The 25,962-nt window shown below is 56.5% G+C and overlaps 1 protein-coding gene across 2 annotated transcripts; it reads left to right on the top strand.

Moving 5' to 3' along the window:
• The first annotated feature begins 121 nt into the window (after positions 1-121).
• On the top strand, positions 122-24,934 carry TWF2 (twinfilin actin binding protein 2). 2 transcript variants are annotated; one of them, XM_037385778.1, is made up of 11 exons: positions 122-255; positions 10,057-10,134; positions 14,245-14,423; positions 16,336-16,431; positions 17,221-17,325; positions 21,008-21,193; positions 21,647-21,703; positions 22,454-22,579; positions 22,676-22,826; positions 23,258-23,379; positions 23,560-24,934. In XM_037385778.1, exons 1-11 carry the CDS (start codon positions 231-233, stop codon positions 23,725-23,727), a joined length of 1,293 nt encoding a protein of 430 aa, XP_037241675.1. In that variant the 5' UTR covers positions 122-230; the 3' UTR covers positions 23,728-24,934. The 2 variants fall into 2 exon arrangements, with proteins under 2 accessions (XP_037241675.1, XP_037241674.1); XM_037385777.1 differs by lacking the exons at positions 21,008-21,193; positions 21,647-21,703.
• Positions 24,935-25,962: the final 1,028 nt, after the last annotated feature.

Genomic DNA, 25,962 nt, shown 5'->3' with positions numbered 1-25,962 from the left:
CGGGATACGCGCGGCACCGCCCCCCCCCCCCCCCCCCGCCGCCAGGCGGCGCTGCAGCGTGGCCCCGGCGCGGCGGCTCCTCCCGGGGATGGGGGTGGGGGCGGGGGCGGCTCCTCCCCGGGGCGGTGCGCGGCGCTGCGGGCTCCGGAAGCGGCGGCGCTGCCTGCGGAGCCGTTTCCTGCCCGGGACGCGGCGGAGCGGAGCGGAGCGGAGAGGAGCCGAGCGGAGCCATGACTCACCAGACCGGCATCCACGGTAAGCGGTGCCCGCCCCGCCGCCGCTCCGCTCCCGCCGCTTCCCGCGGCCCCGCCGCCGTGTCGGTGGGGTCGGACCCCCGCGCCGCGCCCGCCCAGGGAGGCAGCGCCCTGGGCATCCCGGCCCCGCCGCGGCAGCGGCGATGGGGGCGATAGGATGAAGCTTCCCGAAGGAGCCGGCAGGTTTTCCCCAGCACCCGGCGGGAGGGGGGCGCCGAGCCGGGCTGAGCGGTTGGGTGCGCGCGGGAGGGTGCCGGGTGCTGCGGGTGGGGGCTCTCCCGCATCCTTTGTGCGGATGCTCAGCAACCCGCCGTGGCACCGCTCGGAGGGACGCTGCTGCTGCGGCAGCACCTTAACCCGCCCGAGGGGCTTTGCCATGGCCCCCCCGGCCCGGCCGTGCTCCCCCCGCCCCGCGGTGCTGCTCGGCCCCGGCGGGCTGCGGGGAGCCCGCAGCAGTTCCCGCCCGGCCGTTGCCGTTGTAACCGGGGGGCAGCCCCCGCTTTCCCCGCTCGCTCCCTCCAGGACCTGTCCAGCACCCTCAGAGGACTCTTTTTTGCATTTGTGGGTCCATGACTCTGCGTCCTCCCGGTATTTCCCTGCCAGCTCAATTAACGATATTAATCAGGAGTAGAGGTGCTGCATAATTGATGTAACTGAATCAAGATGCCAGCAGGGATGCCAGAGCAGCCGCCCCTGAAACCCTGGTCGGCGCCAGGCGGGTGCAGACCCAGGGCTGCTGGGTGCCCCGGGGGGGGGCAGCCGGGATGCCAGCCTCGCAGCCCCCTCCTCGGGGCCGGCACCTGCGTGCGAGGGTGTTGAATCTGCGGCTGCTTTTGAAATCTTGTGTTCCTTTGCGTCAGGAGCATCCGTGGTGGCGTGGGTGAGAGCATCCTTCCCCTCCAGGTGCTCCTGGGGGAGCTGCAGTTGGGAAGTGGTTAGTGGCGGTGCCTGGAGGTTTCTCCTGCTTTCCCTGGGAGGGCTGGTAGCTGGCGGCGTCTGGGTTCAAGTCCGTTGCTTCTGGTTTAAGCTGAGACCTTGAAGTTCAGGCTCGAGTGAATGTTCCCTCTACTGTAGAAAAATAACCATCGTTAAAAAAAAATAATAAATCAGCAGGATGGACCCCAGCGTGCGCCCGAGCTCTGGGTGTGCCAGCGCGCTCCACAGGGCTCTCCCGTGGGATCTGGGGGAGGCAGGGCCCGCTGTGTTCCTGCGCCCCAGAGGCTGCTGCCTGTTGCTGGCTGCCGTGCCCGTCCTGTGCCGTGCCATGTGCCCTGGCACCCCTGCAGCTGTCGGGGGACATGCGGGCTTGGACAAGCCCATGAGCTGCTTTCTGAGAGCACCGACCTTCGCCGACCTTGGTTGCCCACCGCTGGGCAAACTGCTGGGACCCGTGCTGGGGGTTGCTGCAAGCTGTCGTTGCCCGTAAGACGTAAAGTGCCCTGTCGTCGGCACTCCGCTGGAAAGGGGAAGGGACTCAGACTTCCCCTGAGGAGCTTCAGCTGGCGCAGGGTGGGGGTAGACCCAGGCAGTGGATCCACGGTGGTGTAAAAACCTCCCTGTGGTTATGAAAAATAACTTGTGTTGGTCTTGCTCTCACAGCGTCTTGGACATCTTTGGGTGGCTGAGCTCTCTGGGTCCTCTCCTCCATCCCCTGCTTCACCAGCCCTCTTCCAGGAAGCAGCTGGTTCCTCTTTGAATGCAGATCTGCCCCTCCAACCCTTGCGATGCTGCACTGGGGCGCTCCGGGCTTTGAGAACCCCCCTGGGGGGGTGTTTTGGGGTATTTCAGTCCTCCCTGCCCTGGTGCAGTGATTGCGTTCCTTTGGAGAGCAGGTTCAGTATCGGGTGAAGAGCAGCAATCCCACTGCTGTTTCCATCCCCTCTGCTGAGACGCTGAGGTCTGCTGTTTGCCGAGGAGGAGGAATTTTCTGCATCTTCCTGGTTTCTGGGGCCGTGTTATTTTTGTGTGCGCGCATTGCTTTGTGTCTTTGCGTTCCCATTTCTCCCTCATTTGCAGGAAGGCATTTGCTCCTGGGGGAATTATGATCGGACCCGCTGGCTGGCTTAGGGGATGTTGTGGGCAGGCTGGTGAGAGGTTTTGGTTGGCGCTGTGCTAGATCAGTGTGGGAGCGGGGTGACGTGGTGACGGGGAGGCCCCCGAGCAGCCTCCTGTGGTGATGCTACAGAGTCATCCTAGCTTTTGGGGAGAGGCAGGTGGTCCCCGGGCAGGGGGAGCAATGGCAGTGAGCAGCTGCAGGTTCAGGGTGTTTAATCAGGGCTTTAATCACACAGAGGCAAGGGGCTAATTATTATTTTGTTGTAGGTATCCATGGCAGCTCCTTTGAAGGTGCCGGCAAGAAAACCAGGCTGCCATGGAGACTGCTGGGCTGGGGAGGCAGTTGGAAGCTACCAAGGGTCGATGTAGGCTTTTGGGGGCTGGAAACCTGCTTTTTAAATACAGCCAGGAGGATTCAATGAATATTTTTGCAGTCCCTGTTCTGCCCTGAGCAGCATTAGATGGGGACAAAGTCACTGTTTGAGTTTAAAACCTTAGGAAGGTGATGCTGAACCAAGGCTTTGATGCTGGTAGGTCATCTGCTCTCAGTTGTTACTGGGATCTCTTTCCTGACTTCTGGGTAGGGAGAAAAAGTCTTTTAAAGGGGATTATTTTTTTTTTTTTCATCTAGAGAGTAAAGAAATCAAATGCATGTTGTTTTTTTCAACCAACAAAATAGAGTTTGGTGCTTGCTTTTTCTGGGAAGGTGGCAAGGTGTGGGGATGGGGAAGGACATTAGCTCCTGTCCACAGCTGAGCCTCCACTTTGCCCCAGGTCTGGATCTTGCATTGCGAAAGAATCTGGTAGGAATGGACATTTGCTTCAGGAGAAGCGTAACTGTGATGCACATAAACAGGAATGCTGTCAGATGGGGGGAAAAAAGGAACAGAAAGAAGGGACCTGGGAGCTGCTGGGTCTGCAAAGGTCTCATTTGAAGGCAGCCAGCTTCCTGGCTCTTCAGCAAGAAGCAAGCTGGAGAAGAAGGAGTTTCTCTGCCCACCCACCTCAGCCTCTCTCCTTCTGTCCTGGGGGGCAGCGCTGGCTCCGGAGGTGCCTGGCCACCTGAATTTGGGGCAGCTTTGTAGCTAGGATGCTGGGGGAAAGCCCCTAACTGGGGACGTGTCATGCCGTGCCATCAGCAGAGGGAGAAGGGCTGGCTGGTCCATGGCCCCTGATGTCCACTGGGGACAGAGGGCACCAGGCTGCTGCAAGGATGGGTTTGAGGAGCCAGTCCCTGCTTCTGAGCTCTTTTCTGGGGCCAGCACCCAACGTGGTAGTTGATGTTCACTTGTGGTGACGGCCAGTACCTAGTGGGTGGCGCATCACGATGACCAGAGTGGCAGCATGGGTAGAAGACCAAAGGCCCTGGGATACCAGCCCCCTTGAAGTTAAGCACCTAAAGTGGTGGTGTAGAGGAAATCCCTTGGAAAGCCTCCGTCGAGAGGCTGTAAATGCAATGAGATTGCTGCCAGGGTCTGTCTCGGGAACGCTGTCCCTGCTGATGCCCAAACAAGTGCTCCCAGTGGTGGCTTTACTGGGCAGAGAAAAGGAACAGCAACCATCAGCTTCTGCAGGTGAGGCAGGACCATGCATGCTGGTACCACCACTTTGCTCCAGGGTGCTGTGTCGCTGGCTGGATCCGACTGATGCTGCCTGCAAGGTGGGCGCTGCCTACCCTGGAGCAAGGGAAGAGCCAAATAACTGATCCATGGTGGCAAAGTGGAGACAAGACAGGTCCTGGGCATGCATGTGGAAAATCTGGTGTTGAGAAGCAAACAGCTTCTTCAAGCACCAGGTAGGTGGCTGAAAGCCTCTGGGCAGGATTAGCAATATGGACCAGTAGTCATCCACGTGAAATCCTACAGGACGTGGCTCAGACCCGTGGAAAACAGGTAGAAAAGCTTTGCTTGGGTCCTCTCTTGCCCTTCTCCCCGCTGCCCCCTTCTTTCTATTTTTTTCTGACATGTGTAGCTTTTTCCCAAAGAAAAGATTCCTTGCAAAGACACATTTTTTTTCCATGGTGAGAAATAAAATCCTCTTAGTGCCTAAACTGGCCAGCCACGTCTGTCAGTGGAAAAGCTTTCTGCAGCAAGTGGGATAAGCAGGTGCTGCATGACGGAGTTACACTGGGATAGACTGAAAAGGAGGAATTTTAGCATCAGCAACAGCTATTTTGTGCCTGTTGCATTTGTGCCCTTTCCTGGATACCACAGCAGGAGCTGGGCAGAGCTGCCTGTTCAGGGAAAGTGTGAGTGGTGCAGGTGTAACTGTGTTTTATCCATCAGCATCTTGACCGCTGTCTGGCCAAGCATCCCTGGAGCCTGGACAAACTTTGCCCATGTTTGGGGCTGGATTTTTGGCTGAGTTTCCCTGTAGCATTCCAGGCATGCTGTGCACCAGACGGTGAAAGGGAAGGAGCCACCTGGAGTCACATCGACTTGAAGATTATGTCCAGGGAATGAAAGATTGATGGCCAGAGGCTCGGGTTTCCCATCAGGACGGCAAGGTGACTCGACGTATTGAGAGAGGCATCTGTTTCAGGGAGCATGTATTATTGATCTGGGAGCTGGGCTCTGTCATCAGGATGGGGGGATTGGCAAGGGTCGAAGAAGCAAAAACCTGTTGCTCCCGCAACAAGTGAGCAAGAGGATGGAACAGGGAAAGGCGCTGGGGAGGCGGTGTGGCTGTTGCCTCCATCCCCGTCCTCCTGGTGCTTTCCCGGGGGTTGCACAGGTGGCTGCACTGGTGCCCTGGCTTCCCCAGGGAGAGACCGGCCCGTTGCTGTGGCTACAGCTGTCATCACTGCGTGGTGCCTCTGTCTCCCTCCGGCCTCGATACAGCCTGGCCCTGCTCAGATAAGCTAATTGGGGCTGTAAACCTCAAAAAAAGGCTCAGCTTTGGGAACGGCCTTTGTAGCGGGGTGGTACCCACAAGCACCATGCTGCTGCTCCACCTCGCAGTGTTTTGAAGCAAGCGTGGTGCTTCAAGCCCGGCACTGCATCTCCCAGGGACTGATCCGAAGGGCTGCATCCTGTGGCGGGGCAGCTGCCTGCTCTGGCTGCAAACAGCACGTCCGTTCAGCATGTTCAAGGGTCTGGCTGCCCTGGTGGTCCCCGAGGCGTGGGGTCTTCAGGCTTTGGTCGGTGCCTGCTTGGTGCTGCTGAGAGGAGGCACCATGGTGCCTTCCCTCCACACACTCCCCTTCTCTGGCAGGCTGCCGACATGGTCAGGGCCACCTGAAGGCCACTGCTGGCCAAACTATCCCCTCCCTGCCGTGCTATGAGCTGCTCAGCCCGGGTGCCCTGGTGCTGGCAGCCGGCTCTGCTCAGCCCCGCATCCCAAATGGGTGGCAGGTACCACTGGGCAGGGAGGTTGTGTGGTGCGAGGGGACCTGGGGCACGCTCTTAGCAGGCTGTAAATGCAGGTGGTGCGTGAACAGGGACAGGTCTGCAGTCTACAAATAGGTGGGGGGATGTTGCACGACTCAGTGGCTGGAGGCGTTTTTTGGGCTGTTATGGGAGGGTGACTGAGGAGGCATGGGTGCTTGGGCCTGCCATGTCTGCCAGGGGCTGATGGCAGGGCTGCCTTGTAGAAAGGCCAGAAGGTTTCTCAGGATGCCACCAAGCTCACCCTGTCTCAGAGCAGCAGCATCCTGGGAGGGTTTCTGGAGGTTTTCAGGGCAGGGATGGAGGCACGGTGTCCTTCCTGGGGTCTGGTCACGCTCATTGCAAGAATTCCCAAATGCTGAGGTGGGGCCTAATGTTTCTGGCTGGAAAACCAGTACAAATTGTTCATCTTTTTTCTTCTCTCCTCTGGGCCAACCAGCCCCAGTTCCTGCAGCTGCTCCTGCATGCCGTGCCTTCTGGCATAGGTGCCATCCATCCTGTGCCTTGCTCCTTGCATGATTCTGAGCCTGGACGTGATGTTCGTGCTGTGCCTGCCGCCTTGTGAGCGCTAATAATGTGGTCATGCCCTTGTTTGTGCCTTCCCAAATGACTTTTCCTGCAACAACATGAAGCGATTAACCTGAACTTGGCTTGCGACCCACCTCTCTTCCGTGGAGCTGCTGGACCCTGCCCTGTGTTGGCATAGCTGCTCCTTCTCCTAGTTACGGTACTTTGCTTCCTATTGAGTTTCCTCCACTTTCTTTTTTTCCCAGCCCATTTCTCCAGTCTCCTGAGAGAACAGTGAATTCTTCTCCAGCGCGCGCTTGCATCTCCTCTAGCTTCCCACCTTACAGCTGCGTGAAGCACTATTGCAGTTGCCAGAAGTGTTGATGGAAATGTGAACTAAACCTGGATCCACCACAGGTGCCCAGGAGACCTTGCTCAATTCAACCTCTGATACCTCCCAGAGTGAGTTATCCATGCAGTTTCGTGCCCGTGCTGTAGAGGTTCACCACCACCGTGTTTCCCAAGCTGGCTTCTGACACTTGGAGACACTTAGGAAGCTGAGGGGAGACCCCTGAAGCCTGCAGGTGTGTGGCTCTGCTGCGGAGGAAGCTAGCTTGATCTCATGCAACTCCATCTCATTAGATCCCCGCTGGCTGTAGCCCAGCTTGGGTTTGTTTCTGAATTATTTGTTCCAGGTTTGTTTCTGGATTATTTGTTCCAGGATTTTCCAGGAACCTATGTCTAGGGGGTGAGCTGGACGTGCAGGTCCGCCTCCGGTCCTCTGGCCTGGTGCTCCTCCCTTTCCCTGTTTTTTATGGTTTCCCCACATGTGGATCTTTCAGCTCTTGACTTGGATCCTGGAGACTTCCCGGCAGAGGTGCCTCGGGGCAGAGGCACCACTCACCTCCATCTCCAGGGTGAGGTCTCCTCCCTGCCTTTCTTCCAGAGCCTGCTGTGGGCTTTTATGTTAATATTTCAGGCACGTGAGCCATCTCGTCAAGTCTGCTGTACCAATTAAGTCATAATCGTGCCATAATGAAACAGTTGCTGAGCTCGTACTGAAAACCTTGGCTAGCTTATCCCTCTCCCTCCTTACTGGCTCTTGGCTCTGTGTCGTGGGAGACAGAAGGGGATGTTGAAGACACCCACCCTGGTGATTTATTTAAATGAAAATCACATTATTTTTTTTTCCTAATCAGTTCAGCAGAATTAAAGCTTGGAAGCCCACTCTGAGTTGTTGTTTGTTTTTTTTTTTTCTAAGCATTGCCGCTGTCTCCTCTGGAAAGCATCTCCCTCCTTAGCAGACCTTGTGGTATTTCCCATCGTACACTCAGCTTCTTGAGCAGCATCTGTGCTTTTCCCCATCCCCTTAAACCCCCTCTGTACCTACACAGGTCCCAGTGCCTTGCCATCGCTTGTAAATCACTCAGCTGTCAACCATCCCAGCTGTTGATCCAATACTTCTGTGCACTCCTAGCATTTCCAGGGGGGCTGGAGGGTTGCATTTGCTCAGACTCCTGATTTTCCAGACCCCTGTGGGCCTTCAGGCTCTGGGAAGGATGGGGTCAGGCTGGAGGGATTTGCAAGCTGGTTAGCGCTGCAGAGCTTTCCTCTCTCTTCCCTGAAGCTGATGCTATAGAGACATCCAACACTGATGTTGTTCTCTCCTATTTTGGCAGTGTAATAGGAATTGGTGAAGCTTAATGCTTATTAGGAGATTTGTCTCCTGCACGAGGTTTCCTGGGTGTATAAATGTCTTTTTTTTTTTTTTTTTTTTTTTTTCCCCCCCCCTCCTCTTCCACCTCCTGTGTTTGCAACAACCACAGATGCTGCCAGAAGGAAACAGCCACTCTCAACAGTGAAGGGGGCTAAAAATATCGTGACGTCCTTGGGTTGGGAATGGTGGGAGCGGGTGAACATCTGCTCTGGGAACTGGGAGAGCTGCGTGTCCTGATGCTGTTGGACAGAGAGAAGGATGGTTTGCTCGTGGTGGGGTTACTCCAACAAATCTTCTGTGTGTCCCCTAAGATGCTGTTAAGGACTGATGTGCCTTTGCTGGGGTGTCTGTGTGCCGGTTCCCATGGGGACCTGCTGCGGTGGCATCTCTGTGTTTGTACGGGAGCACTGCCGTGTGCAGGGTACTGGCCTGGGAGCTCCTTCTCACGTGTGCCTCTTTTCCCTGTGGGAGGAGAAGCCATCTGGACCTCTGGTCAGGGCAGGCTTTGGGCTGGTGGGGCAGATGCATCTCAGATATATCACTTGGGGGGGACAGGTAGGAGTTCCCTGGGGGGTTCCCCAGCACATCCCTGCTCGCCTGTCTGCCTGCATCATCAGCAGCATTTGTGTGTGGGGACAAATCCATGCCTACTCTTCCTCCCATGGGTCTGGGGGTGCTGCAGGCAGTTCTCCAGCCCCAGGTCTGCCTCCAGGGGACAGAGGGCACCAGCGTGTGACAGAGTTGGTGGCCCCCCATGTCCCTTGGGCAGGTGATATGTAATGTCAAGGCTCCTCCCGTGGTGATGCTTGGGGCTGTGCCGAAGGGTGGTACCCGCTGCTGGTGGGACTGAGGCAGGATGGATCCCTTACTGGCAGGGATGGCCTGGCCAGCCACCGCACCTTTCCGGCTGACCTAGGGATGGCTTTCTTTGCAAAGCTCCTTTGACTGTGGCTGCTTTCAGGCTCCAGGAACAAAAGCCAGGCTCTTCCCGCTGTGGGCTGCTCCAGCCCAGTATCAGTAATGGGCAGTGGTGCAGCAAAGCGCCGGGAGCGAGCGGCTGCCGGTGGTGACTCCGAGCATGGCTCCTGGCGTGGGTTAAGGGGTGTCTGCCTAGATTCCTAATTTTTGCAATGCTGGTTTCTTTAGTATTTCTAATAAGTGCAGAGCTGTCTGCGGCTTTGAACTCACAGGACCCCACTGGCTGTGTGGCTGCATCCAGGGAGGAGCTCAGGCGTGTAATTGAAGGAGCTTTCAGGAGAAGCCAGGCTGGGAGATGCTGGGCTCTGCCTGGGCTGGGAGATGCTCCTTGTTGGGGGACTCGGCCCCTCCAAGCCGCATCTCTTGGGCATTGCCTTCCATGTAGCACGTCCTGGATGGGACAGGGAGCTCTCCGTCGGTGATGCTTTCAGGGTGGGCAGCTTAAGCCTCTAACCCTGGCTGTGGGCTGTCCTTCCAACACCCGCTGCCTGCTGTTGCCTCCTGGTAGGATGTCGAAGACCCGTTGCTGGTGCCTGGTGCTCAGGGAGGGGGCTGAGGAGGAAGGTGGCTCCCCAAAACCCTTCTGCAACCAAAGCGCTGCTGGCTCTGGAGCAAAACCCTGGGGCTGTTGCCTTTCCTTTCTCCAGGGACTCAACGCCAAACCAGTGCTCGCAGTCTGGAGTTGAGCTGATCCCCAGCCGGCCCGGGAGCAGCATCCCCACCGTGCGTCACGAGCCCAGGATGTCACAGTGTGTTGGGACATCTTCCAGCCACCCCCTGTGTGCAAACCCTGCCGCTCTGTAAAGCGAATAAACTTGTCACTTGAGCTCTCCCTGCCCGCGCCGGCCAAGCCATCATCTAAATTTGGGTGATTATGTTCACCCAGGCCAAGTATCAAGTTCACTGGATCACATGTGCTCCCAGCTGCTATTTAACTCTGGTGCCTTGGGGAGACGCAGCACTTTGCTCCCAGTTGTTCGGGTTTTGTATTATTATTTTTATTATAATTTTTTTGGCACCAGAGATTTTAGTTTGTTGGGGTTTTTTTAATTTTTAAATTTCTATCCTGCCAAGTTGCTCACCTCCCTGGCTGGTCACTAAGCAGCCCAGCGCCTGCTTTGTCTGCTAAATCTGATCACAATGTTTCTGGTTCTTTCAGCCACCACGGAATTAAGGGACTTTTTTGCCAAAGCCCGAAACGGTTCAGTTCGGCTCATCAAGGTCATTATCGAGGATGGTAAGTCCCATTTTTAAATGCTTTGATTTACACCATGTTGGTTCTCTGTTTTGCCTCTCCTCCTTTCCTCTTTGTCACTGTGGTGCCAGCTCGTGTTTTAGGAAACCCCAAGGAAAACGCAGCTGGGGCTCCCTGGCGCGGGGCAGCCTGGATCTGAAATACAAGCCCAAAATTTAGGTGGGCTGGTGAGCCACGGGGCAGAGCAGCAGCTTTGCTGGCAGACTGACACCGGTGTCCAGGATAGGTGCTGGGTTCTGAGGGGCTTTTGCTGCTGCTGTGTTGAATTATATTATGGGAGCCCTGCAAGAGCTGCTGTGGGTGCCATGGGACCGCGGCTGGGGGTGATGCGCAGCATCTTCTTCCTTGGACGTGGCGTTCCATGCCAGGCAAGGAGATGCTCAGGGCATCAATGTGTTCCTTGGCACGAGGCTTGGCACAGGGCGCCGACTGGCATGCTGTGCTTGAAACCCAGCCCGTCCCAGCTCCTGTGCATGGGGCTGCCTCTAGCCTGATTTGCAGGCTGGCACCAACCTGCCCATTGTTGTCCCATGGAAAGGTGCTTTTGGGTGGCCTCTTCATCTAGCAAACAAGCAAGCAGAGCAAAACACTGATTGAATGTCCCAGCAAGGAGCCTCTGTGGTGTAGGTTTCCCATCACCTCAGCCTCATACAATTGCATATGAATGACTTGTTTCCTCATGGCAGCGGGAATGTCCAACCGGCTGTCACCACCTCCCTTGAGTAGGCCACCAGGACCATGCTGCAAACTCCATGGTGGACATGGTCATAAGAAACCCATGGTCATAAGGAGCCCATGCTGGCCTTTGGAGGGGCTGCAAAGCCCTGTTTGGAAGAGCAGCATGACTTGAAATGTGTGCGACACATCAGCAGTGCCACAGCAAGGTTCAGCGGTGTTGGCTTTGTCCTCAGCCAGGTCCCTGTCTTGAGATGTGACATCTGTGTTGTTTCTTTGGAGCATCTTTTGGTAATGATTTTGCTCTCTCAGCTCCTTTTACTTTTAAAAAATGCCAGTTGGGTTTGTGTTAGGATGAGTCGCGATGCCCCTAAGCATGGTGCTAGGGCTCATGCCACTGGCTTTGGGTTGTGGCTGGTGATGCCAGCAAGGGAGATCTTTTACCATCAATAGAAACTATGTCTCACCATCTCCGCTCGGGCTGAATGGGATATATTTATCTGTTCAATGTGTCATTGCCAGCAGCTGCTTCATGGACCGACCTTGCTTGACGACTTGTGCTTCACAGTCCAGCTCTCCCACCCTGCCAGCTCCTTTTCCCTCGCCTGGAGTAGCCATGGGCAGGCGGCTCTGGAGGAGCTTGGGTGCCTGCAGAGGCCTCTGAGATGTGGCAGAGCCTGAGGCGTCCGTGGGTAGGCAGATGGAAGGGGGAGAGCTGAGAGCACCTCTGTGCCAAAGGGCTTGGTCTGCTGAGGGCACGGTGGTGGTGGTCCCACCAGCAGGCTCAGGCACCTCCTGTCTGTGTGCCCGTGTGACTTGGGACAAGGTGCTTGGCCTCTCTGGGCTACCACTCTTCTGTAACACAGGGAACATCAGCCTGCTGCTGCCCACCAGAGAAGGACCTTTGGGCAGTAATGAGTGGCCAGGCAGATGTCACAGCTGGACAGACGGACTCAAGCATGCTGACCCTGGAAGGGATGTATCCTGAGCTGGCTGGGGGGGACATGCCAGCTGCCCTGCCCACACAGGGGATGCGGAAGCAGGGCCTCCAGCTCTGCTTGATGGCTTGTAGAGGACCTTCTGCCCTATGGGGCATTTGTCTTGGGGCATTTTGGAGCAGGCAGCGGTGGGTGGAGGGAGAGGAAGATGGTGCAAGGAGCCTTATGGCAGATGCTCTGTGTCTGGGCATCCCCAGGACAGCAGCTATGGCTGAGCAACCCTTTGGGAGCTCTCTGAGCTGGTGTTGCCTTTGGTGGCCTACTGGGAAAAGCCACGGTTGGATGGAGGAGGAGTGGGGGGGAGCAGGTTGCGCACCAAGGCTGGGCAGTGGTTTCCTGGTGGGAGGGCAGCTTGTGGTCCAACAGGTTTTTATATGTTGCTCTACTCGCCACTGTCAGAGGGTTTCTGGACATGGTAGGCTTCGCAGACTTCCCTGTTGGGTGTGTTTCTTCGCAGGTAGGTGATGTTGTGCGCTGAGGTTTGCAGACTCACGGCTCCTGTGCTGTTCCCCCATGGCACCTGCCAGAGCTGCAGCCAGGGCTGCCTTGTACGGGCATTTTGGAGCACAGCAGCCTGCCTGCCAGCTGCGAGCTGGTGGCACCTCAGGGGCCAGAAGTGCTCCCAGCTGCACTTTTTCCAGCAGCAGCGCCCTGCAGAAAAGGATCCTGAAATATAGCTGGTGCTGATGGTGATGCTTTGCTGAAGGGTGGCTGTTCCACGTTTCCCTTTCCTGATGCTTCCTGGGGAAGAAAAGTTGGCCCTGAACGGGTTGAGCTGAACTGCAAAGAGCCCATCGGGAGGCAGCCCGGAATAGCCTGGAGTGACTCAGCACCAACCTCGTGGTGTGTGCGTGAGGTGTCGGGATGCTTGGCAGACAGAGACACCCATGAACTGCCAGTGGGTCTGACCAGGCAGAATTCCATGCAGTCTCTTCAGGATCCCAGGTTTTTGCGATGCACACATCCATTTGCAGGGCTTTATGTTTATTTTAGGGGTACATTGAGGCTTTTGCACTTGCCTTTCTCAAAACGGGAAGCTTTGCTGAAGGTGAAGTATTTTCAGCACCTTCTTCTCTGCTGTCCTTGTTACTGTACCAGTAGCATGTGCCCCTCGTGCAAATAATTACGGGTTCGGTGTGTGATGGCAGACGCTGTGGTGGGGCAGCACTGGGCAGGGAAGGGCTGCACTGCTGACAGTGGACAAATGCCCTGCTTGGGTGGAAGAGGGGAGTGGGAGTAATTCATCCCAGACCCTTTATTCCTCAACTGTTTTCCTTAAAAGCTTTCCTGCCATGGGATTCAGAACTGCTGAGCTGGATGGGTTGGGAGGGAGAGGGCTGTGCCCCAGCCAGGAGGCTCCCTGGCTCCCAGTGGGCAGAGGTCCAGGCAGGGTGCGTGCCAGGCTGAGCACCCCCTCCAGTGCCAAGTGGCCAATGCCTCAGTTAGCTTTGTTTTGGCACCTCTGGATTTTCCTACGTCTTGTTCTGAATCCAAACATCTTTCCACCCCCCCGACCTTTCTGCATCTAAAAATGGAATAAAAATACAGGCCATTCTCCAGCAGCCTATGCTGAGTGTCTCCAGAGCCTTTGCTTTTCCATCCAGCCATCCCAAAGCTTGGTTTGACCCTCATTGTGGGGGTTCCTCTTCATAGGATGCTTGCACCACTGTTTAAATCCCAGCTGAGCACTGCCTGGCTTGCAGGGCTCCCAGTCCCACCACCACTTGCGCAGCAGCTGGAAAAAATACCCTCCAGATACCTGAGAGGTACCACGTGTGTGATATATGTAGGTTGCTTCCAGAGGTTGGGGCTCTCCTGGCAGCATGGTCCCTTCCCAGGCTGGGGTCTCTGGGACATCCCCACTCCCCATGGACACAGGCTTCAAGTATCAGCTCTGATTTGGACCCCTCTGAGGTTACAGGGAATCCAATGAGAGCAGCTTTGGCTCATCATCCTGGCTTTTGCTGTGGGACCTTTATTTTCCTCAGCACCCCAAGTCTAGGTGGTTCCTCATGTCCCTGGTGAGGTTTCCAGTGCCCCTAGAGCTTGTCCAGGTGGGATGGAGGAGATCTCATGTTCCCCTGTAAGGTGGCATAGCTGAGGACTAGGTGGCTGGAGGGAGTGGAGCAGAAGGACGTTATGGGTGGTCACCAGGGAGGAGATGGTTGACTGGAAGCAGTGGGATGCTGGCAGAAGACCAGCCTCTCCACAGCAGCCACAGCCCTGATGGCATCTCCTGAGGGGTCACCACTGGGGGTGTACACCCCTGCATGTGGCTTGAGACTGTCATTTGTTTTTCTGCAGGATGGCACCATTGTCAGTGCTGGAGCTGTAGCGAGCCCTTAGACAAGCCACCATGTGGTCCCGCAAGGTGAGCCTTGCCTTCATGAAACCCACCTTTTCCATCTTCTCCTTCCAGAACAGCTTGTGCTGGGAGCGCACAAAGAGCTGTTGCGGCGCTGGGATGCTGACTACGATGCCTTCGTGCTGCCCTTGCTGGATGAGCAGCAGCCCTGCTACGTGCTGTACCGCCTGGACAGCCAGAACGCCCAGGGCTACGAGTGGCTCTTCATCTCCTGGTCCCCTGACAGTTCCCCGGTGAGCACTGCACAGTCAGACTGTGACACCCCAGCCTGGGGGCATGGATGTGCTGGGGAGGTGGGGGGTAACGGAGGTGCTGGCCCAGCTGACTTTGCGCTGGGGCTGAGGAGCATTCACACCCTCCATCACCATGCCTGGGTGAAGAAGAAGCGGAGACTGCTTTGGGGATGAGGGCATCTTTTAAGACACAGTAAGATATCCTGGGAATGTGTCTCGGTCCCCTTTGTGGCACTGCGTGGGGACGTGGAGGGACTGGGATGTAGAGGGAGGAGCGGTATGGACCACGGAGCCAGGATGGAGATGCCCCACTATGGCTCTGGCCAAAAGCATCACTGGGAAGAGCTGGCGCTGGCACAGACTCACCTGGCCGTGCGTCCAGCCTGGCCCGGTTCCACCCAAGGGCTGACGCGGGGTGGCTGCTGGCCCGGCTCCGGGCCTGGCTCCGAAACCAGCCCTGCAAAGGGCCCGGCAGGGTGGCTCCCTGGGAGCCGTGTGCGGCCGGGCTGGCGTTGGCACCCGCCAGGCTGGCTCGTGGGCTTGGAGATGGTGCCGGAGAGCGGGCGCGGAGGCACCGGCTGCGTGGGAGGCTGCTCTGGAGGGTGTCAGCGGTGTGGTCTGGGACGTGCCAGCGGGTTGAGTGTCTCGCCATAACGGGCTGTCAGTGGGCCCAGGATTTACTGCCGTGTTAATGCATGCACTTGTCACATATACCTGTATATGTGTGTGCACACATATGCACCTAGATATTTGTTATATATTTTATATAATCTATATGCTATGTAGATTTACTGCCATGTTAATATATGCACTTGTTATATATATCTATAAAACCATCATATATATAACAATTATATGTTGTTGTTGTTATATATTATAACACACATATATAAAAAAGACCTGCTGCAGTTTGTTGAGATACACCTAACATATATTATTATATATACACACATATATATTCACACACATATATATAGTTATCATAAAATAATATAATCGGAGACTGGTCCGGGCTGGCAGGGACCTCTGGAGACCACCCAGCCCAAGGCCCTGCTAAAGCAGCTCCCCCAGGAGCCGGCCGCTCAGGGTCACGGCCAGGCGGGGTTTGAATGTCTCCAGAAGAGGAGACCCCGCAGCCTCCCTGGGCAGCCTGTGCCGGTCTGTGACATCCTCAAAGTAAAGAAGTTCTTCCATCGTGTTCAGAAGGAACTCCTTGTGTTGCAGCTTGTGCCCGTTGCCCCTTGTCCTTCTGCTGGGCAGCACTGAAAAGAGCCTGGCCCTGTCCTCCTGACACTTGTCCTTAAGGTATTTGTAGGCATTAATATAATATATAGAATTTAAATATGTGTGTACATGTGTATGTGTGTACATGTACATATACATATACATGTGTGTATATTTACAATACTTTATAATATATATCTCTCAACAAACTGCAGAGGGTCTTATTGCAAAAGAGCTGGGAGCACTTGCCAAAGCTTGTCCCTACATCTTGCAGAACGATGCAAAAGAAGTGCTGAAAGGCAAAAGCTGCTTTTAGGTCACTCCGCCAGTATTTGTGCCTCCCTCTTACCCAGGTGTGGGCGAGAAATGATGTGCTGGAGCTCAGGAATAAGCAAGGCACAGAAAAAAATGGCAGATTGCGTGCCGAGCTTGGCGGGGCTGTGCCGTGCACCAGCAGTCCTGGAAATAGCATTGATGGGTTTTCCTGGCTGCTCCCTACTGGAGATACTGTGGCTAGGAATCAGCCTGAGCTAGAAACGAGGTGGTTGCTCCCAGCAAGGGCTGAGGTTTAGCAGAGCCGGTGGTGGGATTGTGGCCGTGAGCATCGGGCAGTTTTGTGGGGAGGTGTGGCTCTCTGGTCCCCCCGTGCTCCCCTCTTACCACGCTTGCCACCCCCCTCCTTGTGCAGGTCCGGCTGAAGATGCTGTATGCTGCCACCAGAGCGACGGTGAAGAAGGAGTTTGGTGGGGGGCACATAAAGGACGAGATGTTTGGAACAGTGAAGGTAGGGTGGTGGTTCCTGGGCAGCCTTTTGGGACCAACCCTAAGCTTGGGCAGCCGACCCTGGGCTCCCGGGTGGGATGTGGGATGCTGGCATTTGGCAGCGGGGACAGCGCAGAGGTTTGTCCCTCGTGCTGCTTTAGGCTGCTGGGTGGCTGCTGCCACTTTCTCCTGCCCACATGGCTGCGGTCGGTGATGGAGACCATGAAAGAGGTAGGAGGAAGGCTCCGAGGAGATCTGGATTTCCACACCGAGTGGGAAATGAAGCGCCAGGCGGTGGCAGTGTCACTCCAGCACCAGGGTTCGCCGGCTGCCTCGGCAGGAGGCTTCTCCTCCTCTTCATGGGTGTTTCACAGGAGCTGCACAGCCAGGGCCTGCCAGGCGGTAGCTCTGTGCTGGGACTTTGGGTGCTGATGGCAGCCAAGGAGCATCCTCAGCGCTGCCCTCTGCTCCGGGGCCCCTCTCTGCTGTTCCCAGGCCATGGTCTCTGCCATTCCCCCTCGCTTTCGTGCTCACCAGCTGTTAATGAGCCAGAGGAGCCGCACGCTGTAGCCGTGGGTGGCCGGGGAGGGGCAGGGTGGTCTGAGTAGGCATGGGCACAGTTTAAAATCAAGCGTGGGATTTGCAGAGAGGCATCCAAGGGTACCGCTTGGAGTTGATCCTCCTGGTAAGGAGAGAGCCCAGACTGACCAGGTTGCTCAAACACAGCCTCAAGCCTGGGAGTGCATCCAGCCCTGCAGCAATAACACCCCTGATGCTTCCCTGTCCCTGTTCCCTGTCCGTCTGCCTGCAGGAGGACGTGTCCCTGAGCGGCTACCAAAAGCATGTGTCTTCCTGCTCCGCCCCGGCCCCGCTGACAGCAGCCGAGCAGGAGCTCCAGCAGATCCGCATCAATGAGGTGGGTGTCCAGCGGCCCAGGGAGAAGACACTTGAGACCCTCAGGGCGTGCAGGGGTGTGGGATGCAGGGAGCAACCATCCGAGCATCAAGCTAAAAGGGATGGCTCATTTTTACCGCACTCTCTTGTACCTCTGCAGTTGAACCTGTTCCTGCCCCTGCTGAGGTGGACTGAGCATCCTCACGGTCAAATTGGTGGCATAAAGAGGAATTTACAGACCATTATGGTTTTTCCTCTTAATAGGACAAGAGCTTGGGGCTCCGTTTTGCTTGCTGAGAAGGTGGTTTGAGGCTGAAAGCAGGCAGCCATCTCTAATCTCTAGGTGTTGAGGCAGGAGCCAGAGCTGAGTTTGAAGTCGTGGTGGAGGCAGGAAGAATTCAGGCTTATCTGTGGGCTGCAGCAGCGTCCTCTCCCATACTCTTCCTCTATGGCTAGAAATTTGAGGGATGCTGTCCCAAGAAATACAGATCTTAACCTAAATTTGGGGGCTTGTGTGCTAGAAAAAGATACCGCAGTGGTACAGGGTAGGCTTGGGGGCAGACAAGGCTGTAACACCATCATCCCACCAGCATCTCACGGCACTCGTGCCAACCTCTGTGGTGCGGTCCAACACTGAGGCAGGGAAGGGGACTGGCTTGCTGGGTAGGAAGACCACCTGGACGCAGTACTTTGTTGGGGTGGGGGGATTCTGCTTGGATGCAGTGGAAAGCCTTCTTCTCTGGAGGAACATCACGCTCTCTCCTGCCTGTGCTGGGGCTGTGGGGCTCACAGGTGAATCAGGACAAGCCTGGGAGATGGGAAGCCAGTCAGCCTCGTGGTGTTAATTAATGGCAAAGACAAGGCAGGAGGTTTTTGCCTGCCAAAGCAGGTCTAGGGGTGGTGGAGCTGAGAAGCTTTTGGGAGATGCCACCGGGGGGTGGCCTCCACCATGCAGGTCTCAGCTTAGTTATCCCAGCTCCCAGCCTGGAGGGGGCTGTGCAGGATTTGTGCTAGAGGGTTCAAGGTGATGTCCTTGCTTGGAAAAGAGAGATGCTGATGGTGGCTCTGCAGCTTGTTTGGCACCTTTGGGCGTCTGCCCATCACTTTGGCTGGCCACTGCTGCAGGATTAAGTAGTTTTGGGTGGGGGTTTGGCTGTGTCTTGCAGGGTCACATGGCCCAGGTAAGGGGTGCTCGTGGTGCTTGTTTTCCAGTTGATCTACCGTGTTCTGCTTCCCACCCTCGCCTTGGCAAGGCGCAGCTCCCAGGTGAGGGTGCTGCTGCTGTTTGGCTTGGTTGGGGGTGATTTCAAAGGTGTGCTGTCCCCTGTGTCAGCCCAGGCCACAGGGAGTGGTTGGTGGCATTTGGAAATGAGGAAAACGGATATATTTTTGCCTGTGGATTTAAAGGTAGGAAGCAGCCGAGCACTGGGTGTGCTGAAGAGTCTCCGTATTGGTGCAGGACATGCGCCTGTTCGGCCATGCGTGTGGAGCAGGAGGAGTGGGAGCTATGACTTGGGTGCTCAGTGCCATACTCACCTCCCTGGGGTGGGGAAACTCATGACTCCACGGTAAATGTAGCTTCGAGCAAGTTTCTGGAGCCATGCAAAGCAGAGGGCTTTCACCAGGAGGAGCTATGTGGGAGCAGCTCTCAACCTGTAGCAGCACCCTGCGGGGTACGGTGACGCCTCCAGCCCTGCACGTTGCCTGCAGGCTTGTGGGGTCCTTGCACACACGTGGATGTTGCAGTTTCTTTTGGGGGAGCTGGTCCAGGGTGTGGGAGTGAGCGGTCAGGGCTGGCAGTGACCTGGGAAGCAGCCCCTGGGCAAGCCCTGACCTCAGCGCTTCTGCGTATCTGCCTGTGCCCCTGCTAGCAGGTCAGGACCCAGCGTGTCCCCCTGGCTTCAAACGATCCATTAGGATTTTGGAATCAACACAAGGGACATTGTTTTTTAAAAGCCATCGGCTCATAAGTGCTTTGCTGTGCCCCTTGCCTGGAGCTGCTGTGGGTGGTGCAGCGATCCCCTATAGTGCTGTTGAAGCACAACCCTCTGAGGTGCTGAACAAGTTTGCAGTTTTCATCCCGAAGGTGGCTGTATTTCTGGGCTGGCAGAAGCTCCCTGGGATCCTCCTTGACCACGGAAGGAGTGTGGAGAAGGGGTGGGAGGGGAAGGGCGGCAGCACAGCAGGAGCAGGGAGGCAGTGGCTGCATGGGAACAGCTTCAGGGCTGGCAGAGTGGCCTTTTACACCCAGACGGGAAGGGTCCCCCGGGAGGGTGCCCAGCCTTTGGTAAAGCAGGTTTTAGGCTGCATGAGTCAAGCTTCCCATGTGGTTTGAGGATTGCACGGACAGAAGCAATGTCATGAGCTCTCCTCCTTCTTGATAGCTGGGTGGGAGCTCACAAAAAATTGCCGTCTGCTTTATATATTATTTCTTTTAAATAGCTGGGAACACATCTTCCAGCTTTACTGAGCTGGAAGTTTTCAGCAGACCGTGGGCTAAGAAGTGGCTTTGAATTTGTCATTGAGCTAGCTTAACACCCATGAGTGGTAAGTCTTTCTAGAAGCATCATAGGCTCAGAAGGATGGAGGTGAGCCAGGCATATTACCGATGGGGCTGTGGGGGAGAGGAAGGGAGCTTTGGATCTGGGGGATGAGGCACAAGAATGAAGAGGAACCGAAGGTGGCTGTGCCATTGCGGCATGTAAGGAGTTGTCATTTGTAGCTGTCCCACAGTGTTGGTGGGCGGGTAGAACAGAGGCTTTGCCCGAACCGCCCCCCACAAAGGTGTCACTGTAAGACAGAGAAATGCCAAGGTCAGTACCATGCCAGTGATGAGGAAAGAGCTGGGAAAAAACACCTAACCTAAAAGAAAGGAGATAAAATAACCCCGCTGGCAAGGCCGGGGTGACAGGATGCAGCACATGCTCAGCCATCCTATGCACGACACCCGGGCTGTGCCCTGGGGAGCGTTTCAGCGACCAGGTTTTGGAAAAGAGGAGGAGTGGAAAATACAGAGGTATATGGGGGAAGCTGATATTGCTAGGACAACTTTCCACCTCTTGGGATTTTTGGACTTCAGCCTGCTTTGTGTCACAGCTTGAGGTGTCTCCAGTCCCACTATAACCCTCCCAGGCTCCTTGCTTTTGTGGAGGAGAAAGATGAGGATCTGGAGGTGTTGGTGATGCAAATGTCACGCTGCACCTCTCCACAGGGTAGGACCAGGCAAGCGTGTATGCATCCTCTGAATCTCTGCGTGCTTACTCTCAGGCGCTGGCTGGTGCCATGGCACCTGGGGGAATGGTAGGACAGCAGAGCTTGGAGCTGAGCTGGACCTCTTCCCACCCGGCACCAGATGACCCTTGAGCAATTATTTCCTGAGAGCTGTGCTTTCACGCCCTGTTCATCCTCCAGGATGCTTGGCAGGGGTAGAAGCTTGGCCATTTTTCCTCCCCAAACTTTTATTATATGATATTTGGGGGAGGATAGCCTAAAATCTACTGCTGGAGCTCCCCCAGACCTTGGGTTGGGGCTACCCTGGCTGGGGAGCTGGCAGGAGATGGGGCCAGAACAGGCTCTGTGCAAGGGCATCAGTGGGGATGCTGGATGCAGGGCTGCCAGGGCACGGGCTCTCCCTCCTGCTCCTCCCCAGCGCTGATGTCTCCCATGTCATTTTTTTTTGCTGCTCTCCCTGCTTATAACGTCAGGACCTGCCTTCCCTGGCTTCCAGCAGAGAGATGGTACGCCTCCATCCTCCTGGCGTGTCCGTGTGTCCCCCACCCCTTCTCGTTTCACACGAGATCCCCCTGTCCCTGCACAGGGTGCTGTTGACAGTGTATCTCCTCTCCCCACGCTCGCAGGATTCCTGTTCCCAGGACTCGAGCACCGAGATGGTAGGCTGCTCTGCCCGCTTGATGCCCGGTTTTTCCTTCTCCTGGTGGTCTTTTTGTGCATGCTCTGCTCTGGGCACCCAGGCCCATCATCTCTCTGGGGTGTGGGTACCACACAGGGCTGCTGTAATGAAGGGCAGCCTCGTAACGAGATCTGTTTTGGTGCTGCTGAGCTGGTTTTGAGATGTGAGCCAGAAGTCCTGCGTTTCTCTTGGCATGCCTTGATTTTTCTTCCTTTTCTCTATCAGGGGGAGGGAAAAGAAGAAGGAAAAAAAAAAAAAAAAAGGTTGGCCTGTTTTATCCACAGTCCCCCAAACTGATCCCAAAGGGACCTATGCTCACTGCTGAGCGAGCACCCGGGTTAGCATTGCTGGACTGTTTACCTGGGAGGGGTCTGGAGGTGGGATGGGCTCCTCCGCTGTCGGGGTGACGCCGTCTCCCTGTATTCTGTGGCAGATGGTGGGGGGCTGTTGCTGCTGCCCATCGCTGGTAGAGTACCCCGGCCCCGAGGAGGTATGCCGCGCCTGCCGCGTCCTGCCCCCCTTCTCAGCTGCTGGCTCACAGCAGCCTCCAGTCCCGTCAGGGACCCCCTGTTGCAGTTGGATGGAGGCACCTGGGGTGATGCCACATCTCCTCAATCGCTTCCTCTTCCCTCTTTGAACTGGGGTTCAGTCTCCTGGACTTGGGGGTTTGCTTGGGGTATGGGCGGCAGCCTCTGCCTTGCAGGGGTTGTGGGGAAAACAGCGGCCGGGATCTTTCAGAGCTGTGGATCTCCAATTTCCCAGCTCAAGGTCGGAGGGAATGCCTGTCTGCTGCAGTTAAACCCCCCAAGGAGGGGCTTGACCTCCCCACCAGTGGGGACCCGTGCAAGTGCATGCTGTGATTTCAGGGCTCCCCCAGCAACCACAGGTTGCGGTTGGAGATGATCAGAGACATATAGGCACCAGCGTTGTCACAGTGTCCCTGCCAGAGACTTGCTGGGGAACACTGGTTTTGAGGTGGTCTTTGCTGGGAGTGAAGTGGAGGGGGGTGTGCATGGCTGGGTCAGGGTGATCTCCTGGGGCAGTGGTATGGTGACAAGCGCCACCGCTCTGAGCCTGGCTGACTTTCAGTGGTTTAATGCTCTGGTCCCTGCGAGCCAGGTGTCAGGCAGCTCCTTGGATGAGAAGCCTTTTGCCACTGCATCAGCTGGTTTTCCTTTCTCACTCTTCCCCACCCTTTGCCACCCTCTGCCCTGACTCTCGAGGTGGTCTCCATCCCCAGGTGAAGACAGAGATCAGTGTGGAGAGCAAGCATCAGACCCTGCAGGGCCTGGCCTTCCCCCTGCAGCTGGATGCTCAGCAAGCCATCCAGGCGCTCAAGCAGAAGAAAATCAACTACATCCAGCTGGTAGGTCCCTCACGTGTCTCCTCCACACCCTGCTCCCCCTGCCTCTTGCTGCTGGCTTTCACTCCCACCCACTCCCCCATCCCCTCTGTCCATCAGAAGCTGGATCTGGAGCGGGAGACCATTGACCTGGTGCACACGAGCCCCACAGAGATCGCCGACCTGCCCAAGAGGATCCCCCAGGACTCGGCTCGCTACCATTTCTTCCTGTACAAGCACTCGCATGAGGGAGACTACCTGGAGTCTGTCGGTGAGTGGCTCAGCCCTGGGGATGGCTGGTTAGAGCCTGTGCTGGTCCCTGCTCCCACTGGACCATCCCTCACATGGGGAGCAAGCAGGGATAGGGATAGGGACGGTGCAGCAGGGGACCTTGAGTCGGTTCCCACTTGCCATCCTCCCACTGTGCGTGCTGGAAAGCACTTTGGTGCCAGGAAAACCTGCCACGTGTGGTGCAGGGCTCTCTGGGTGCTGCCACTGAGGATTGGTGCGGGTAGTTCGGTGGCATTGCGTTACAGGGGTGCCAGGAGAGATTTGGGGAGGGGTGGGATGGCTCACCTTCTGTCGCTGAGTAAACTGGGAGTCTCGGGGCTGGAGAAGCCGTGATCAGGGTGGGATGCAGCTGCCTGGTGCTCCCTGGCCATGAGCCTGGGCAGCACTGCAAGCCCTGCTCTCTTCTCGCAGTCTTTATCTACTCCATGCCTGGGTACAAATGCAGCATCAAGGAGCGCATGCTCTACTCCAGCTGCAAGAGCCGGTTGCTGGACACTGTGGAGCAGGAATTTTGCCTGGAGATAGCCAAGAAGGTAAGTGTGAGCCCACCCAGAGCTGCTGGAGCAGAGACCCATGCTGAGCATCTGCAAGGGACTGTGCTGCAGCCTTGGTCCAGCCCCACTGGTAGGCTCAGGGGGGGAGTTGGGTGCCCCAGAAGTGGGTGTTAAGACCCCAGGGAGCTGCTAACCCCCACTTGCCACTCCTGGGTGCAGATAGAGATTGACGATGGAGCCGAGCTGACGGCAGAGTTCCTCTACGAGGAGGTGCACCCCAAGCAGCATGCCTTTAAGCAGGCCTTCGCCAAGCCCAAGGGGCCCGTGGGGAAGCGAGGACAGAAGCGGCTGATCAAGGGGCCGGGAGAGAACGGCGAGGACAGTTAGATGCCGCAGGACCGGGCGGTGAACGGACAGCATCCCCGCGGCACTTGCCGGCTTCCTCTCCACTGACCTGGGGATCTTTCCCTCCCTCTCAGCCTTTTTTTTTTTTTTCCCTTTTTTTTTTTCTCTCCTATTTCATTCCTTTTTTAAACATCAGGATGGCTTGTTGCACTTGGGGGCAGAGTGATGGGAGGGTCAGGGCTGTCGGTGTTTCTTTTCCCCATGTCCTTGTGCAAGCCCAGGGGCTGCTGCTGGCGGAGGACGGGAGCAGCAGGGCAATGAGCCCAGCCTTGCTCCTGTCCCCCCCCCCACCCCAGGGTCACAGACGCTGCTTTTGGTGTCCCCTGGGTGACTGAAGGACATGCTTGCCTGCAAGCTGCTCTATGCAAAGGGAAGGGGCTGGCATTGGGGATTCCTGTTCGAAAAGAGAAAACGCTTCTTTCCCTGCTCCCCTAGCTCCCAGATTTTTCTCCCCTGTCCTGCTCTTGGTGTGCATGGCCCCTCTGCACCAGGCCTGGAGTGATCATCCTGCACCCCCTCAGGGTTGCAGGCAGGACCCCCCACCGCAGGGTGGGCTTTGCCGACATGGGTTTGACCCTGCGGGGAGCCAGCCAGGGGTGGTGGAAGGTTCCACAAGTCCTAAGCTCAGCCTGGCCCTGGAAAAAGTTCATTCTGCCTTTGGGTGATGTTTGCATCCCCTTTTTGACCAATCCCCCCAAGTTTTTACCCCTCAGAGGGAGCTGTTACAGCCCTGACTCAGCCCCATCCTTGTTTAGGATGGGAGCTGGGGGGACCCTGAGCCCTGCCTCCCCCACTACATGCCCCAGCCCCTACTGTCACCTGCCAGGTTTGCTGCCAGCTCTCTTAAAAATCACATGGGCTACCCCAAATCCTGGTGTGGGGAAGTGGGACAGCCCCTGTGTGCCCCCCAGGGATGTCCCCAGCCACCAAGGGCCACCATTGGCTCCAAGGGCCGAGCTTGGCACTGCAAGCTGGGCTTCACTGGGGGTCTGGGGAGAGAGCACCTTGCTGCTGGGTACCAGCAAGGGCTCGAGAGCCGCCCGCCTCACCGGGAGGATGGAAACGGGGTCGGTGAAACCTGCCCTCTGCTTTCCAGCTGTGGCGGTGGACGTGCCGACGTTGCCTTGACTTCAGTGGAGCGGGCGGTGGGAGGGGTTGAAGCTGGAGGGAGCAGAGCACACTGTACTGAACGCTGTATTTTCTAAAGAATTAAAGTATTTTTAAAACAGTCTGATGCTCTTTGGAGGTCCCCTGGGTTCCCCCAGGTTTGGGCATTGAGTAGCCTCAGGCACTGGAGCTGCAAAGCAAATTGCTCAGATGGCACTGCCCGGGAGCTAGCAACCATTGCTGCCTGCCTGCTGTGGCTGCATCCAGCCCTGACCACCCCGAGGACATTTATGTTTTGATTCAGGGGTCTGGGACAACCCTTTAATGCCCGGCAGAGGTTTTAATGCTGGACCCCTCCAGCGATGCCTGGAGCTACAGCCAGCTGGCTGCCGGAGGGGACATCCCTGCTCAGCCCAGCTTTCCTTTTTTCAAGGGCTGGCGATGATTTTGCAAGGCTGTGAGGCCACTGCCTGGGGCTCTTGTTCTCTTGGCTGGGGTGAATTCGTGTGGTGATGGGGAGGGAAAGCAGGAGGAGGATGCTGAGCCAAGAGAAGAGCTGGGAAGGTGGTGGGGTCTGCCCACATCCCAGGCCCCATCCCTCCCACACCTCACCTAGGGCAAGGCAGAGGGTCCCAGGCCCCTGGGGGGGAAGCAGACACCACATGTCCCTGAGCGGTGAGGAGCTGCCCTACCAGAGATCTTCAACATCCAAAAAATGGCCAACAGCCAAAATGTGGTAACTCCAGCTGGGCTGCAGGCTCTGAATTTCCCAGCAGTGGATCCTGATGGAGAAGCAGGAAAGCACGTCCCAGCTTGTGACACAGCCACTGAAAGCTGCTGCCTCCCCTCTCCTCACCCAGAGCAGCTCAGCTGCAATTCTGCCCCACGGAAAGGCTCTCTGTGTGCCACACAGCCCGGGCCCTGAACAAGCTCTTGCAACCAGCCTGGTGGGGTTTGCACCAGGTCAGGGCTGTGCTGTGCCTGGGCTTCACTCGCTGTGCCTAGGACGAAATGGATGATTTGAGAAGTCAGCTGTAAAACACTAAAAAAAAACCCAGAAAAAAAAGAGTTTCATGCAAAAAAAGAACCAATGTTAAACAAGTGTCCCTT

Source organism: Falco rusticolus, chromosome 4 (assembly GCF_015220075.1).
Source record: "Falco rusticolus isolate bFalRus1 chromosome 4, bFalRus1.pri, whole genome shotgun sequence".
Taxonomy (NCBI): Eukaryota; Metazoa; Chordata; class Aves; order Falconiformes; family Falconidae; genus Falco; species Falco rusticolus.
The sequence above is the reverse complement of the archived record's forward strand: the minus strand, read 5'-3'. Positions and strand labels throughout refer to the sequence as shown.